We start from the raw sequence: 18,470 nt of genomic DNA on the forward strand, positions 1-18,470 counted from the left end.
GTAAACATACTAATATCCCCATTGTTACAAGTGCTTGTTACTTAGGGCACATTCGGAACAAGTTGATCCGAACCACATGAAAGTAAAGCCGCATAATCCCCTAATGACCTCCCCGCCCCCACACATACCTCACTGCATAAGTACAGCGATTTGATTTTTTTTTTAAATTTTAATTTGAAAAATTCAACCTCACTTCGATCATGGAGTAGGGAACAAAGCATCAGAACGAATTTTACCCTGTTATGTAGCTCTTGCGTTGTGTATATGGTGCAACGTTTTTTTTTTTTTTTTTTTCGCTTCTGTTATGTAACTATAAAACAATTGAATAATAAACGTTAATTGGACAATAAAAAAACTTTTGCAACCTGTATGCATATATTGTAAAATATGCCAGTATGATTGGGGTAAACAGCCTCACCACTGATGATTTCAATAGGATCTTTACAGTTTTATTCCTGCTGTAGTCGAGCCTGGGTGACATATTCTGCCCTATTTAAGTATACAATCTTGAAATAAAGGGAGTCATGAAGACTATTGATATTAATAACTTATGGAACGAACCAACGGAATGGTTCATCCTATTCGTATTCTTACTTAAATAAGATTTTAAAGGACGTTTCTTTGATTTACGTACCGGTGCTTGAATATATATATATCATTATTTTTATTTATATCAAGGTGTGCTACTAGACAAATGTTGAGCATGTAATGTTAGTAAGTGACAGCCACGAATGAACAAGGAGCAGGGAGTGTTTAGTAGTGTAACTTGACTTGATTGACAATACTGGCATTTGAATGGTTTTTCTCCACTGTGAATCATTTCATGCCGTATACAATTGTTTAATAATAAAACTCTTATCACAATACTGGCATTTGAATGGCTAACCATGGCCTCGTAAAATTCGCTGCTACTATGCACTAACAGCGTCGCTTTCGTTGCACAGTTCTTATAGATTATCGCCAGACGTCCAAACTAATATTATTTGTGCACGCAAATTTGATCTGTACAATTTGAGAAAGGCTTTATTATTATTATTATCATTTTTTTTTTTTTTGTTCCTCAAGCTCCGCCGGCCTCAAAATGGCCAAAATAGAAAATAAAATTGAAACCAATTTTTTTCACCGACGTCCGACTGATCGTACTGTTCGAGAAGAAACACGAAACCTCTCAAGTTTCACAGGACTCCCGCGTCACATGACTGCCTACAAGTTCAAAACGAAGGGTATTTAAACCAAACTAATCGATTGGTTCATATACCCCAGCCTCCGGTTTTTAAGCCAATCAGTGCTTTGTTGATATTTTTCAATGCATGTGTCAAATTAATGCTACATGGCGGGAAAAGTTTACTTAAACAGGAATTTGACCACTGCCGTGTGGCTCAGTGTTATAGTGAAGGAAGGACCAAAGATATTCAGGGCCGTAGCCTGAGCAAAATGCCAGGGGGTGGGGGCAGTAAGCGGACAGGAGGGGGGGAAGGTGTGGGAGGGGGTGTCCCACTCCCACGGTGTGGAAAAATTAAAAAAAACTGTTATATAATACTGCATTCTGGTGCATTTTAACTGTTAATCATTTTAACGATTATTTTTTGCACCTCAAATCCCAGGGGGGGGGGGGGGGGCAGATGCCCCCCCCTGCCCCCCCGGAGGCTACGGCCCTGATATTATGCAAAAAGGTCTGTCCGGCCATTGTTACAGACGTTTTAGGCTGTTTTGACTGGTTACTGTCAGAAATGAAAATGTCTACTGCAACACTTGCCACGTGTGGAAGGTTTCAACAGTGAGCCAGCAGCGCCAGGAGCAAGAAAAGGCCCTGAACTGAATGTAAGAATGCCGGTCACTACTAGATATTGACATTAAGTACATTCAGATATAATAACAGTTGGCAGTGAACACCAAAGGAGGCAGGCTCAACTAAAGTCTCCGAGAGCCTCCAAAAACAGAGCCCATTGGATGTTTTTATGCAGCATTCGCGTACTTCTGAAAGTCTCCGGAAATGATGTGAGTATTTTTTTTCATGGGGGAATCAGATTTTCATTATGTGCACATTTTTAATTTTCTTATTTTTTCATTAAAATTTTCACCTGAAAACTACAAAAAGTGCCAATGTATCCTCCATTTTACATACTACAAGATCACAGTCATATACTCAAAATAAAATAAGATTAATGAAGTTTTGTGGAGGGGGAGTCAAATTTTCATGGGGGGAGTCAGATTTTAATCATGAAAATCTGACTGGAGGAGTCAGATTTTCAAGGGAGTCCGATTTTCATGTTACACCGGGCCTAATCTTGAAGCTTTTCGTGAAATGTCAACTTTTCGTAAATATCCATATTTCACAATAAATACATTGTAAACAACTCATGGAAATATCAATATTCTATTACTACCAAAACGGCAGATGACCCAATTATTTGAAAATTGTGCTTGCCATTATGTCACGTGACCTCCATAGCCAGCTACGCTCTGTGGTAATCTCTTAAGAAAATATTACAAAAAGCACACTTTTTTTTTTAGAAAAAAAGGGACCAACTTTGAATTTGGGGATGGATTCATTAACCATTGGTTAGTATGGGAAAATTGTCCTTTACCCCAGGAAAATCCATTTTATTTTATTTATTTATTTATTTATTTATTTATTTATTTTGACCAAAACGAAAAGTTGTTATTTCTTTAAATTATAGAATTTCAGGACATTCAGTTAAAAATCATTAAAGTTTTCTTTACACCGTGCTCCTCCAGCTTAAAGTGGTCAGCTAGCTCAACTTCCTAGAAAGTTTTTTTTTTTTTTTTTTTTTTTTTTGAAAGCTATAGGTAATGTCTCGCAAAGTTTGGGGCTTGTGAAGGAGTTTTTAAAATTCCATTAACTGAATTGCAGGCCATTACAATATTGGTTCAATAAAATATTTTCAGTGTAAAGATGCTCCCGTAGTTAAGGTGTATGTGATTCCAGAAACGTGACTTTGGAAAACATTGGTGTATTGTTTTCAATATTGCTAAATGTGTGGAACATGAGAATTGCATATAATTGCATGTGGCAGTAGGACAGGTCCAATTTTATAAACGTCTATCCATTTATTACAGACGCTGTGCCACATGACCACGACAAACTGTTGGAGGGAAGATCCCATAGAGAAGATACAACAGAGGATGCCTTGAGCTCATTGACAGCACCAACAAAAAGTGGCAGATTCGAAATTGTGCAAGCGGAGACCGCCACAGGTTTAGAAGAAATTCAAGATGAGCGCAGTAAAAGTAGTACGGGTGATGTGTCTTTGCTTGGTGGCATACGTGATTTACATTTAGCCGCAATAAGAGATAACTATCAGGGTATTAGCAGTCTAATTGATGAAAGGGTTAGTGTCAATTCACAAAACAACAAGGGCAGAAGTAGTTGACATTTAGCTGCAGAGAAATGCTGCGTAGAGGCTGTCACATGCCTGAATGACAAGGGGGCTGATAGCAATGTACAAGACAAGGAAGGTAGAAACAGTTTACATTTGGCAGCAGATAATGGGTGCATGGAAGTTGTCACATGCCTAATTGACAAGGGGGTTCATGTCAATGTACAAGGCAATGAAGGCAGAAGCAGTTTACATTTGACAGCAGAGAATGGGCGCATAAAGGTTGTCACATGCCTTATTGAAAAGGGGGCTGATGTCAATGTATTAGACAAGGAAGGTAGAAGTAGGATATGTTTGGCGCTAGAGAACCGTCATAGTAATATTGCCGCCAAGCTGTTTGATGCAGGTGCAGTACTACCAGACGAGGGGGATCTTCTTCCCAGTGAAATTAAAAGAGAAATGCGGCGCATAATTCAAGAGGAAGCAAGTGTTTTGGCAAATAAGCACAGTAGTCTTTGTGGGATAACCATATCTTGCATAGCCAATGGGAGCACTGCAAATTTGGTACCTTATTTTGTGGTTACTTGCAATGACAAAACCCAAAAAGCGAATTTCCCCAGTAAACTAAGAGGTTATGCCATTCTTGTCAGGGAAGGCTAAGTCACCCTTTTCGGTGGTAATGGGGGCCAATCGGGTGCAGGAGAGACACGTGAGCTGTCAATAGGTTGTTGTATAGGTTTAAGTGACACATGTGGAAGTCTTGGGGTGTTCACCAACATAGATAAGCCGCGTGGTGCTTTCCGGCCAAGAGCGACCAAACCACATGCCTTTTTAACATGTTATCACGTTGTTGGGACTTACGATGATCACGTAGATTCCAAAAAGCAAGGTAAGTCTGGGATCAATAAGGACGTTTTCGCGAGAAATGTTAATGAGAAGTGGAATTGCGGTATAGTTTGTGATGCTTTTTTCGGAAATTTTCCATGTGAGGATGGTGAAAAGTATGGAATAGACGCAGCGCTTATCGGTCTTAAACCCCTAGCCAAAACGAACCTGAGCCATAACACCCAAAGCAACAAAAATATATCATTTCAGTTTGGAGGTTGCTTAGATGTCCAAGTATATCGTCTCACAAAGACTGATGTAGTACACAAATTTGGTTGTGCAACACAATATACATCAGGTTATTTCTATGATGATAGCGAATGCATCCGTATTAACCATTATGATACAGGTCCAATTTAGTTATTTAATATGATAGTGGTATCTAGCGACTCCGATGTACCTTTCAGCAGGAAAGGTGATTCTGGTGCTGCTGTATATGTAATAAAGAACGGTTTCCCTTATGTCATAGGACTCATAGTTGGAGAACGCGAATGGAAGAATCAAGATGGAAGCAAATGTTTATACACTTGTCTTTCTAGGATAGTCCCTGCGCTGAAGTCAGTGTCAGCTCAGATTTACGCCATTAGCGAACCAATGGATACTGATTGAGAGATGTAAGAATTGTACATTGGTAACATCTGTAAAACTTTTCTGTAAACAACTTTTTTTTTACCTTAGATCCACTGAAACACTGAAACACATGTATGTCTTACAAGATGCCCTTCTCAGGGAGCGAGACTAAATCAGCCCCAACCCACCACAGTTAACCCACATATTTTTCCATGAAATTTAGATATTCAGGGTAGTTACTGAAATATGTCTGCCTTCATTGTCTGCACATGATGACTTCACAAAATTGTGTTCTATTGTTGGTCCATTACCACATACACACACTAACACACACACACACACACACACTCACACACAGGTGCGCGTTTCTTTTTGGCATTTTGCCGCAGTAAGGTCGTATACACTGTGTGACTACTAAGTCATACTATATCAGGCATTAAGATTAATATTAATATACCCCCTGTGTGCACGCCTATAACTTATGTTCAGCAGACTAGGCTTTGAGTGCGTCATGGCTCTTTTAAAAGTTGTTTTATAGCCCAATGGACAACATTAATGTCAGATACAATTGTTCTCTATCTATATCCCCACTGGGCGAGGCAGTGTTACACTCATCCAATGAAGTAGATACAAATTCTAACTATGGGTTTTTCTACCCTCTACCAGGGCGACTGATAGATTTTTACGGATATTCACAGTCTGACTTAGAGTTAAAATGGCAATCTATCTAGCTAGAGACATATCTGTGAATATCCGTAAAAATCTATCAGTCGCCCTGGTAGAGGGTAGAGTTTTTCTATGTATAGGGTCATTCACGTGACTATTCTTTGTCAAACTAAATAACTTTAGACTGTAGCATAAAATGTTCCTTCCAGAGGCCCGTTTACTCCACGTGTATCCTTGTGTTATATAATTTAGTTTGTACCATGCGGTTGCAGTCGTTGTTTCTTTGGTGACATGATGTACATGGGTCGTCAAGCGCTTTAGTGGTTATTGTGGTGATCAGTTTATATATAAGTGACAATATGGGCATCTCATTACTTTACAGAAGATAATTGAGTTCATTCCCCTTATTCATATTTTGTAAAGATATGAAGCAATGTTTAGCTAATGGTATATACATGTAGAGTCATGTTAGATCTGAAATATGATGGTTGTAACAGCCTTTGCCTAAAGTAATGACATTTTATTTCATTAATCTGACGTAGATGGACAGCCACATCTGATTTCAGTATGAATATAGATCATGTAAAGTTATGTTTTGATATTTTCCGAACCGTATGATCATTGTAGCGTTGATAGCAACATTGTAATAACCAAGGTTTTATAGTCATATTCCATAGTCCGTATTATACCATGATAAACCGTACAATCATATTTATATTTTAATTACCTTCTTAGTATTAAGGGGTATTTAAAAAACACAGGAAGAGGGGCTAGCATCCTTTTCTCTCGGTAGTGACCATTAGTTATAGGAATTAGCCATCTGGAATTAATTAGTAGTTAACTTAACCCCTAGCTCCTAGTGACCAATAGTCACGTGAAAAACAACCTAGATAGCCTGTCCAATGATCATCCAGTTGCGTAACTAATTAAGACAATAGACCAATAGCAACAAGCCTTAACTTCAGCCCCCTTTTCAAATAAGAAGGGATATCAGTTGAGACCGCAGCGACGCAGCAGTACAGAGCGTCATGAAACTTTCTCGAACGTATTAATAACCAGCGAATTTTATTGCTTTCCCTCCCTCCCACCCAATGAGAATTACAATTACAAAATAGATGTTATCGTTAGGGGACAATTACAACACAGATGTAATTGTTAGTTTTCTATTACTGAACCTTCTCTGGGAATATCTTGAATAATCCGGATATTAAGATTGTGATATGTTTTGGTTTTCATTTTAAGTACTCATATACCTTAGGAAATAGTTATGTATGAATAAAGTTTTTATAAGCCCGAATCTCTGTGTTTTTTAAACGTGATTTATAAAAAAATATATATGGAATATAAAAACAATGTACTGTAAAATATTGTTTCAGTATTTTAGAGATAGTATAGATAACGTACTATTTGGTAACCCTTTAAATATCTTATCATACTATTATCTGGGTGTTTAAACTTATAAAACACAGTAACATCTGTGGGCTGTTAAGATTGGGTTAATTATTATTGGTAATTTCATTGAATGGTCTTATTCTTAGAACCATCGGTGAAATACAAAATGTTTTTTAAGGGGGTTGCGTTAGGAAAATTCGATATAAGTGTTATTGTGGACTATACCGTTATGATTTGTTCATTTTATAAATTATGTGTACCGTATAATGGCTAACGGTATAAAACTGTTTCACCCTGCGTTTTATAATTATCATATGTGATCCAATTACGAATCAAATGAACATGTTTAATCACGTATCTTACAACAGGTTTATATTATTGGTATTCAGTACCGTAATTGTGTTTAAAATATAGTACATATATAAAAATGAATACCTTGTAAATAAAAACGGTGTAGCTGAAATTTAGTATTTTATGTAATTGCTGTAGACGTTTTTCCTGTATTTCAGGTAATATACGAAATAGTAATTCCTTATATCTTTATGATATATAGTGCATTATAATGGTTATTATTTTAGGATAATGAAATATTTGTTACGTTATTTGTTTGAAGTATTAAAATGTCATTTTAATTGAGGTGTCTACGTAAACTTTTGAATTGCTGCGAGTTTTGTGTTTATAAGTCATAACGTAATATTTGAAGCGCTTGACGTCAATTGGCCGGACATATATTTGATTAGATTTAAATCGGTGTTTTAGAGTGACGAAAAAGATCACCAAATAACTTTACTTCGGTACAAATTTTTAGAGTGAAGAAAAAGATCACCAAATAACTTTACTTCGGTACAAATTTAATGAAAAAAGATTATTCTAACCACCTTTGAAAATTTTAATTCCACACATCTTTTGTCACATAAAAGATCGATATTGCAAATATAAATGGTTCTCAGCTGTGTTATAAGAGATGTTTTAAAATAGTTTGTAAGTGCAATGCGACTTCGAATAAAGGGTCCCATTATTATGTTTATGTAGTCTACAGACATAGACACCATGCACCATTTGTAGAAGCATTTTTTTTATTCCAAGACATCGTGAACACATATTATGAGAAACTTAATGAACCAAAGAGTTATTATAAGTTAAAGCTGTTTTACTAATTGTGTTTCCTTTCAACCAACTATGTAAAGAATGATACCAGATACACCTTGTCGACACTAAAATTATTGCAATCATGTACTGAAGAAAAATTAACGATTTTTTCTAGAAAGCAAATGTCATTAATTTTAGCCAAGACAGTTTTTAAGTCGTCGGTCAACGTTTGTACACGCCTCTGTGAACCATTGTCAAGTCTTCATTTTGTTCCAGAAATAAAATACAATGTTTAGTAGAGCGCCGTTTTCTATTTTGACTTTATCTGTCCAAATATTCGACTTCAGCTTATATTGAACGTTTTCTGCTGTCCACCGGATGCCGATAATGTAACTGAATGAGTTCTGTTTGTAAATTGTGTTTCATCTTTCCTAGAAATAATGAAGCCAGAAATAATAACAAGCAAGCTAAAGGTGACACGTGTACAGGTAGTTCGAATCTTAGCTCAGTTGGTAAAACATTACTTTAAGGTCGAGTGTAACAGATAACTAAACTGTTGTCAATTCCTGTATTTCACGCCTATGATTAAAAGTAAAAATAACATATCTTCCTATTTCTTGACTTGGGTAAAATGTTTGGTAAAATATTTGCGCTATACACAATTGTCACCCAAGATCATAATAAACTCCATAGACTAACGGAGTTCAACTTGGATGATTCGGGACCCAAGACGTCGAAGTTATTGAAATATTAAAAGGAAATCGTCCTGTTTCAAATTTGATCTGTATTTAAGGATAATGAGTAATTCTTCATAACGGAACCTGATGGAATGCTAACGAACCTTGCTTAAGTAGTCCAGAGAGAGAGAGAGAGAGAGAGAGAGAGAGAGAGAGAGATGTATATAATGCATATAGTTAAATTGTTGGTGGCATCCAAAATGCCACTGTGTTACTTACATAGCTTCTAATATCGCAGACAGGTCTGCAGATCCTCCTTGAACACAGTCTTGGTGGGGCAGGGTCTGAGTGTGGCTACCCCCTGGCTGTCACACTGCCAGTAACATGTCTTGTCACCATCGAAAGCAAAGTACAGCTTTTTACTCGGTCCGTAGGTGACGGTTTCAATTCTGTAGCTGAAAGGTTTAGAATGCCAAGTGATGATAATATGTAACAAAGGTGCAATTGTAGTGCACTTGTGGCAAACTTTACATATAATGGTTCTGTTTGCTGAATTGCAGTGTATCAAGAACCACATCAATATTCGTTTTCCTCCAAACATTCACTTTTATCTATTGTTATATTTACTTATATTCCTAGGCGGAGCGATCTCAGGTTACATAAATCTTTTGCACCGTGAAGCAAATATTTTCGTCTTGTGAACGTCCCACTGATCCAAAGCCGAGGTTTTCTTTTACATGGTATTTTCAGTGCTGTCCCAACACCATAATTCGGCTATAAATTCGGTGCGTGCAATATGACCTCTGCTTTTTAGAGCGCATTAAGAACAGATGATCTTCGGACTAACTGATTCGCTAGCTTAATATGGCCAACCCCAATTAAAAGCGATGTCGCTAAATTTCTGATGGACTCCCTGCATGATATGGGCTTTTTTCACTTAAGAAACTCAAATTTTAACATGCTGAATATGTATGATACTGAAGCTTTGTTTTGATTAAAAAATAAATAAGAAAAAAAAAAAAGAAAAAAATAGTTCGTTCACGAACTGACAAAATTATAGATAATATCTTATAAACCAACCTGATTTTTTGTCCATAACCATCGGGACTTTTTATAGGAACCTTTTGGGTATAAGAACCGCCAGGCAAATATTCGTCAGGACAAACAACTGGAATGAAATAAAATACAAATGCTTTGACTTCCGTAATACAATGGCAAGGAAATCACACAATATTTTTCTATACAGAATGAAATTAAACTATCGTATTTTTAACAGTGCTTGCTTTTCCTAGCAGATAAAGTTATTGGTATTATTGTCGGAAGATCGGAAATTACTAGGTCATGATTTTGTGTGGGATAATCAATATATTAAGTGTATATTTTCTGCCAGTTGTCAAGCATGCGTCAATGGTTATTAAATAATAATGAACTCTAAAATAGCACAGGCAGATGAGAGAGAGAGAGAGAGAGAGAGAGAGAGAGAGAGAGAGAGAAAGAAAGGATGGAAAGAGATAACGTACATGGTTTATTTATATGATGTGGACCACAATGTTTGTGATTTAGCGCACCTGTGCATTGCCTGAAAACAAAGAAATACGCCCACTTGTATATGTATATTTCCTTCAAGTTTAACACATGTCTATACGTATATAACCAGAGGGACACTGGAAGAGGCAGACCTAAGACCACATGGAGAAGGACTGTCGTAGCAGGATCGAGACAACTGAAAGAAAGCTGGGGAACCATCAAAAATCTAGGTCATCATAGAGCAATGGAAGATTTGTCCGCATCCTTGATTTTATATACCAGCTCCCCACGGGCCGCCACCATGGGTGGAGTACTTTTTCATGGTGTATTGACTTAATTCTCCGATATATATATATATATATATATATATATATATATATATATATATATATATATATATATATATATATATATATATATCATTGTTTTTTGTTGCTCAGCCTGGGATAAAAAGAAGTAAAAATAATGCTGCTGCATCTTCATATGATCTTCCAGTATAGAGGGTGTATATAAGACCCACTGGTCTTATAGTGACTACCACACATCCAAATGAACAATTATATACCAACTCAGGCCAAGAATGGGTTCCCGTCCCTAGAATGATCTAACAGGATAGGTCCATCTCCACGGGGTCTCTCGCTTAATGGCTTTCAGCTCTAGTGGCTAAGACGTCTGGGACGCCTACTAAAAATCGATAAACGATAGCTAATTACCCCTTATCAACTTCATTAGGCGTGACAGACATAATTAAGGGAGAATCCAATTGGAAATAGTTCGATCCAAAGTAAGTACGGTCTGGGAATGGTCTGTAAGCCGATAGCCCTTTAACGAACTTTCCAACTCATGTGTGCCTCTTCAGAAACCAGTAATTACACGCTGTAGTACAAGTCTGTGGCAGAACCATATAGGCCTACGTGTGTATAGCATTTGATATCCGCAGGAGAACATGTAGATTCTGTAAATCACATTCCTTTTAAGATAACTAAAATTATCATTACATGCAAATTAAGCTGAACATCACAAACATCCATTCAGAAATAACTGACATAGGGCCTATATAATAAAATGCTCTCATTTACAAACCCAACAGCTAAAAACAAGTATTTTTCTCACTGAAATGAATACTATACTTAATTTGTCGATAATTACAGGTTGTAGTAATCGAAAAGAAAAGCCTTTGCATTTAGAGCAGCGTTTCATTAATAAAGTAATGTTGAAATCACGGGTACTGTCTCGTAAGCATTAAGACCCCTTAGTACACGCCATCAAAACACACGCCAATAAGCTACGACTTAGGGAAACTTACAGGTAAGCTGTCAGGGCCACAACGCAGAGAAACAGAGGAATCTTCATCTCTAGAGTTTCCGGCAATCTTCGTTGATCTCTTTCCCAGTGAACAGCTCTTGCTAATCCCGATAAGTATACATCAGGAGGGTGTCTGTTTCTCTTTTATAGGGGATCTTTTGGACCGTTTCTCTGTAAAACACTCCCTTGGACGTCAATTTAAAGTCTCGGCTCATGTCTGTCCTAAGATAAATTACAATTTAAATATCCACATCGATGTTGCGTAAGGCACAGTCTGGTCTGTTTTATGGCACGGAATATAAAGAAGCGTTAAATGCCGGAAGCTAGATAAAGAAGAAGCAGAAAAACACTTAAAAAACGATTACATAGTTCGCATTGCCTTTTGTTTTGCCCTTCATGGGCGAACTCCATTTCCTGTGACCGTAGATAAAAATGTCCCTCTGTGACTTCTTTTACATTACAGTCGATAAGGCATTGAGGTACCATTCCCAAACCCGATCGTACTAACTGTGGATCGATCTGTCTCCGAGGGGATTCTCGCTTAATTGCAACTTAAGCGGTTTAGATGTCTGTCACGCCTGCTGAAGCTGCTATGTGGTAATTAACTATGGTTAAGCAGCTACAGTAGGCCTGCCAGACATCTAAGCCGTTTAAGCTGAAAACAGTTTAGCGACAAACCTCTAGGAGATGGGTGGATCAGGCTCGGTCGATCTAGGTACCCTGTATGGGAACCCTGTCTCAGTCTCACATCGGTATCTTCGAGCTCATTTTTAATTGAAACTATCAGCTTTCGTAGATTGATCCAAATTCGCTGGGAATTTTGCTAAATGCAACCAGTTTAATAGATTAAAGGGATAACAAATCTTCGTTTCGGCCAAAAAATGAATTTTCCTGGAGTAAACAACAATTTCCCTATACTTACCAATGGTTAATGAATCCATTTTTACATTCAAAGTTAGTCCCTTTTTTTTTTTTTTTTTTTTTTTTTTTTTTTTTTTTTTAATGTTTGGTTTTTTGTTTAAATCTCTTAAGAGATTTTAACTGAGTATTGCCATCAGTGGAGGTCATGTGGTCTAAAGACAAGCTCAGATATCAGAATGATAGCTATAAATGCCGCTTTTGTGGTAAAACATATATATATATTATATTATATTATTATGAGTTATTGTTTTTATTGTGAACCAGAGATCTCACACGAAGAGTTATTATCCCTTTAACATGTTTTTTTTTTCGTGCCGTTCGGTATAATTAGAATCGTAAAAATAGGTGATGAAATGGTATGTTGAAAACTATGCTGTCTTTGTCTTTACATACAGATATTACTTAAGACCGGAACATTTTATTGTCCTGAATATTATCAACGGCCATAAAATACAAAATCGGTAATTAGACATACAATTAAAAAGCCATTGCATGTTGCATAATGTTGTTAGAGCCTTGTGTGTCTTCCGCCGGCCCACTCTGTGTCCTGTGGCAGAAAAGATAAAATTCCTGTGACTGGAGCCGTTCCAGACTTGTGTCACTTTACAATCGATCGTTCCGACATTAAGTTACCTTCCTGTAAACATACTAATGTCTCCATTGTTACATGCGCGTGTTACTTAGGACACATTCGGAACAAGTTGATCCGACCCACATGTAAGTAATGCCGCATAATCCCCTAATGGCCGCCCCGACTACCACACATGCCGTCACTGTATAAGCACAGCGATTTTTTTTTTTTTTTAATTTTAATTTAAAAATCTCAACCTCACTTCGTTCATGGCGTAGGGAACAAACCAAGCATCAGAACGAATTTTACCCTCGTATGTAGCTCTTGCGTTGTGTATATGGTGCAGCTTTTTTTTTTTCTTCTCTTCTTTTATGTATTAAAAAATTGAATAATGAACGGTAATTGGACAAAAAAAAAAAAAAAAAAAAAAAAAAACAGGGTACCCCACCTGATATGCAAATACTGAAAGATATGCCAGTATGATCGGGGTTAACAGTCTCACCACTGATGATTTCAATAGGATCTTAACAGTTTTATTCCTACTGTAGTCTATAAACATGTCTCGGTGTCCTAGACTAGGCGACCCTTTCTGACCTATTTTAAGTACACAATCTTGAAATATTCATTAACGATAATGGGCGCCATGACCACTTTTGATATTAATAACTTAAGACACGAGCCAACTGAACGGTTCATCCTATTCATATTCTTACTTTAAAAAGATTGTAACGGGAGTCTCTTTGATTTACGTACCGGTACTTATACGTCTATCCTTCTTTTTTATTGATATCAAGGTGTGCTAAAAGAAAAATGTTGAGCACACGGAATAGACACATGGTTGCTTACAATTGGGGTAATTATTTCGACAAGTCATAAAGTGTCATATAAATAACTTGATAACTTGGATAAAGCCTCCGCGGCATCAATGATACATGTTGAACTACTGCAGCTTTCTACTCTGTGGGTGTACCGTGGAACGGATACGAATCGCAACGGTTTAAGAACATTTCAGGGTACCTTTAATCCCACACACCCAGGAGGAATTATATTACACTGTTTTCAAACAGTTACACTGGCTCTATGATACTTAATTTATTTTATTAATTTTTTATGTAGGCATTTTTAATCAATCAACACCTCGTACCTACTGGAGTTAGTCAAACTTTACCTCATCATACCTAATTCAAGATCACTCCAACAGTAATTGACGCCATATAATGCTACCCTGAGTGTCAGAGCTAGATTGTTAACTATTGAAACGTTTTGACGCGATAGCTTCACAGACGCTCTGACGAACAGCGGCCATGTAACATTTCCGTCAATCAAATAAAACTGCTCCGCAGTGAATCTGTAGTTGAATGTCATCAGACCAAAATGAAACGTAAAACAGATTTAATTCTGCTTTATTTAATTTTATTTACTGTATTTAAGATATGTAAAATAAAAAAAATAAATAATATTCTTCCAAGAGAAAAGATATATCCAATGTTTTTGAATTTTTTGCTTATCAAAAAACATTTGCCCCTGGAGGTATGAACGCGTCCTTGTCGTGTGCTAAGTTTGACAGCTACACTGTTTGCCCGATACCAATATAAGGGCTGCACAATGGCTACTCCAAAATCAGTTTTTAAAGCAGAATGTTGCTTGTATTGTGGCACTGACCATCTAACTCCGCGTCAGCCAATTTGCTTCTTGTCTCGTCTGCACGAGATAACGTCAAGGCAAGGCGGGAAAGGTAGCTCCATGCGGCCAAACCTGTGGCGTACGAGACTTGTGACTTCCAAAAATTAAAGCGCCCCAGGCAAAATTTTGAAGAAGAACGCCTACGGATTGTCGTTATTCGCTAGAGGTTGGTATTGCTGATATGGGTTTTATATGAAATCAAGATCGAGCTGGCAATACCGGAATCTAAAACCTAGGGCATATAATGCCAAATTCAAAACCTTAGTGGGAACTAAATCTACAAATTCATCGACAGATGTACGGAACATTCCTCCCATTTACTTATAAACAGCAGAGAATGAGGAAAAAATAACTAAAATGTTTTATCTTTTATTAAATCGTTTATGTTTACTAAGAAAAATATCACTGTAATTCAGTTTCATTTGCAGCCATGGATTTGCTAAAATTATTTGTTTTAAACCATCGGAGCTATTTATTCTGATTTCTGCCAACTTCCATACAAAAAATAATATTTAAATAAAACATAAAATGTCAATGTTTTGACATCAGTCATTATTGTTTTGTGTCAGGCATACAATAATTAATATTATACTTTAATATTATACCCATCTAAGACTTTGACTTATGTTATCAGACATCAAACGCCTGTGTCTGCAAACACATTTCTAAACATTGCTACTGGATAGATCTCTGGTCTCACTTCTGGAGCATTGTAATCATTTAACTCCATTTTGACTTCGGCTTCTGTATAAGATTCCACCTGTCCTTTTGTCCCATGTTGCATATAATCATCTTGGAATTCCTTTTTTATAGACTGTGGTGAAAGTATTGTCCTATTCAGTTCATTCCTTCCTTGAAGTTCCTTTCTTACAGGCGGAGATGAAATTCCAGTGTGAACCATTTCATGTCGTTTGCAAACCTTTTTGCAACTAAAACTCTTTTTGCAATGCTGGCATTTGAATAGTTTTTCTCCAGTATGGGTAATTTCATGTTCTATACAACTCCGTTTACTGCTATAACATTTTTCGCAATGCTGACATTTGAATGGTTTTTCTCCAGTGTGGGTCATTTCATGTTCTGCACAGCTTTGTTTAACCCTAAAACACTTTTCACAATACTGACATTTGAATGGTTTTTCTCCAGTGTGAGTCATTTCATGCTGCCTGCAATTCCATTTTTCAATGAAACCTTTTTCACAATACTGACATTTATATGGTTTTTCTCCTGTGTGGATCATTTCATGGAGTTTACATTTATCTTTGGCGGTAAAGCTTTTTTCACAATACTGGCATTTGAATGGTTTTTCTCCAGTGTGAATCATTTCATGTCGTTTGCAAACCTCTTTGCAACTTAAACTCTTTTCACAATGCTGGCATTTGAATAATTTTTTTCCAGTGTGAGTCTTTTCATGTTCTATACAACTCCGTTTAATGCTATAACATTTTTCGCAATGCTGGCATTTGAATGGTTTTTCTCCAGTGTGGGTCATTTCATGTTCTGCACAGCTTTGTTTAACCCTAAAGCACTTTTCACAATACTGACATTTGAATGGTTTTTCTCCAGTGTGGGTCATTTCATGCTGCATACAATTCCGTTTTTCGATAAAACCTTTTTCACAATACTGACATGTATATGGTTTTTCTCCTGTGTGGATCATTTCATGTTGTTTACATTTATCTCTGACAGTAAAGCTTTTTTCACAATACTGGCATTTGGATGGTTTTTCTCCAGTGTGAATCATTTCATGTCGTTTGCAAACCTTTTTGCAACTAAAACTCTTTTCACAATGCTGGCATTTGAATGGTTTTTCTCCAGTATGGGTCATTTCATGTCGTGTACAATTATATTTAATAATAAAACTTTTTTCACAATGCTGGCATTTGAATGGTTTTTCCCCACTGTGGATCATTTCATGTTTTATACATGTGTTTTTGACACTAAAACTCTTATCACAATACTGGCATTTGAATGGTTTTTCTCCAGTGTGAATCATTTCATGTTTTATACATGTGCTTTTGACACTAAAACTCTTATCACAATACTGACATTTGAATTGTTTTTCTCCAGTGTGGGTCATTTCATGTTGTTTACAGTGACTTTTGAAATTAAAACTCTTATCACAATACTGGCATTTGAATGGCTTATTCGAACTGTGGATCATTTCATGCCGTTTACAATGACATTTGAAAGTAAAGCTCCTTTCACAATACTGGCATTTGAATGTTTTTTCTCCAATGTCATTTAACCTTGAGTACTTATTTTTGTTATTCAATCTCGTATCACATCAACTACATCTGCATTGTAGCTCTCCACTTAGTCTAGCATACCCCCCTGATTTCTGCAGGTCCATGTATTATGTAGTGTTACTCATGGATGACTTGTCACAGAACTGGATAGTGTCTGTCTCCTTTCTTCATAGTGAAAACAATAACTGCTGCTGCTACTGAATGTCTTGTTACAAAACAGAGATCTGTTCTCATAGTGGTATGCATTAAAGAAAAGGCAATCCTTCGGTGGTAGTTCCTTGAATTTCTAAGACTTTTATTGCAGTCACTCAGGTTTGAATTCCTGGTTTTCCTATTATAATGTCAACTTTACTTCCATCAATATACGACCTTTATGATGCTCCATTGTTAAGCAAACTGAAAAAAAAAAATAATAAAAAAATGAAGTCAAAGTACCGGTATTTGTACCTTCTTTTAGAGCAGCAATGAATGAGGGTAAAAACTTACCGCACAAGACCCGGTGTTGCGTATGCTGCTTGGAGCGTGAACCATCGGTTCTGCTCATGCGCACAAAGCACAGGCAAATCTGAAAGACTTCCTGTATGTACAGCCAGTCTCTATCGAGTCATCAATACATTCTTAGCCTGTAATAAACATGCTCTGTTGAGAACATACTGCAAATTCAAATATAATCTTTAGAAGTATTCATATCTTATAGTCTTATAGATGTTTACATCTACTGGGATTTCCCTCAGCTAGCCATATATCAACATACTTGCCTATTAAAATCAATACTAAAGTAGTACGCCGACAGCTGAATAACGACGGTCGGTCCATGGTAGGTTCATCCGTGCGTTGAACTGTAGGCCTAACCTAATATGACTCTGGTTCTCTTTCAAAATTATCAATTAACAAATGAATCACACCTCGAAATATCCCCATCAAAGTTAATGTATAATGAGGTAGAAAATTGAACAAGCCGAATATAACAGTAGGCCTATAGGTGAATAACAACGGATCATTCGCGGAACGTCGCGTCCGCTGCGTGTAGAATCGGTCAGGACGGATGGTTCACGCAGAACGGACAGTACACGTGACACCGTATTTGAATGCTGAAATAAATGACACTAAGCTCCCCTGCCCTGGGGATATAAATAACAACTGCTCGGAATGAATTGCTTATGGTATAACTGTTAGCTTGACTAAACTTACTGACGAACTTACTCCTAAACTTCTTTCAGTAATTCACCGTGATGATATTCGACCCTTTTTGCTTATAATCGTAAAAAAATAATTGTACTCTCTTCTTCTCTGTTACAAAGAGCCGAGGTGTCGAAAAGGGTATACCACTCGTATTCGATACTATCCGTCTCATTAACTCCAGGACAAGCCACATTGTAATTCATCAGCGGGGTGTCTCAGGATTGCGGACGTACGCTAGGTTTAAAGCGAAGAAAGGTTAGATAATAAAACATAAAAAAGAAAACTCCCTACTTCTCCAATGACCTCCGCAATAAATTGATTTTCGTAAACAAACCTTACTCAGGCCGATAGCCGAATTTGGGGGGGGGGGGGGGGGGGGGGGGGGGGGGGGGGGGTAGGGGTTAGGGGGGGGACG

General features: G+C 37.0%; 2 protein-coding genes across 6 annotated transcripts; both read right to left on the bottom strand.

The window, feature by feature from the left end:
• Nucleotides 1-7,909: 7,909 nt before the first annotated feature.
• LOC106160248 (uncharacterized) lies at nucleotides 7,910-11,620 on the bottom strand. 2 transcript variants are annotated; one of them, XM_087013775.1, is made up of 5 exons: nucleotides 11,454-11,611; nucleotides 10,141-10,199; nucleotides 9,701-9,788; nucleotides 8,900-9,075; nucleotides 7,910-8,374 (listed from the first exon to the last, which is right to left on the bottom strand). In XM_087013775.1, exons 1-4 carry the CDS (start codon nucleotides 11,498-11,500, stop codon nucleotides 8,907-8,909), a joined length of 363 nt encoding a protein of 120 aa, XP_086869901.1. In that variant the 5' UTR covers nucleotides 11,501-11,611; the 3' UTR covers nucleotides 7,910-8,374; nucleotides 8,900-8,906. The 2 variants fall into 2 exon arrangements, with proteins under 2 accessions (XP_086869901.1, XP_013392245.2); XM_013536791.3 differs by lacking the exon at nucleotides 7,910-8,374 and having other exon boundaries at nucleotides 8,895-9,075; nucleotides 11,454-11,620.
• A 3,360-nt stretch (nucleotides 11,621-14,980) lies between these two features.
• LOC106168836 (uncharacterized) lies at nucleotides 14,981-18,232 on the bottom strand. 4 transcript variants are annotated; one of them, XM_087013523.1, is made up of 3 exons: nucleotides 18,077-18,213; nucleotides 17,360-17,496; nucleotides 14,981-17,269 (listed from the first exon to the last, which is right to left on the bottom strand). In XM_087013523.1, exon 3 carries the CDS (start codon nucleotides 16,786-16,788, stop codon nucleotides 15,265-15,267), a length of 1,524 nt encoding a protein of 507 aa, XP_086869649.1. In that variant the 5' UTR covers nucleotides 16,789-17,269; nucleotides 17,360-17,496; nucleotides 18,077-18,213; the 3' UTR covers nucleotides 14,981-15,264. The 4 variants fall into 4 exon arrangements, with proteins under 4 accessions (XP_086869649.1, XP_086869648.1, XP_013403503.3 ...); XM_087013522.1 differs by having other exon boundaries at nucleotides 18,065-18,212; XM_013548049.3 differs by lacking the exon at nucleotides 17,360-17,496 and having other exon boundaries at nucleotides 18,077-18,232.
• Nucleotides 18,233-18,470: the final 238 nt, after the last annotated feature.

Source organism: Lingula anatina, chromosome 5, assembly GCF_051362555.1.
Source record: "Lingula anatina isolate TDL-2025a chromosome 5, LinAna3.0, whole genome shotgun sequence".
Classification (NCBI taxonomy): Eukaryota; Metazoa; Brachiopoda; class Lingulata; order Lingulida; family Lingulidae; genus Lingula; species Lingula anatina.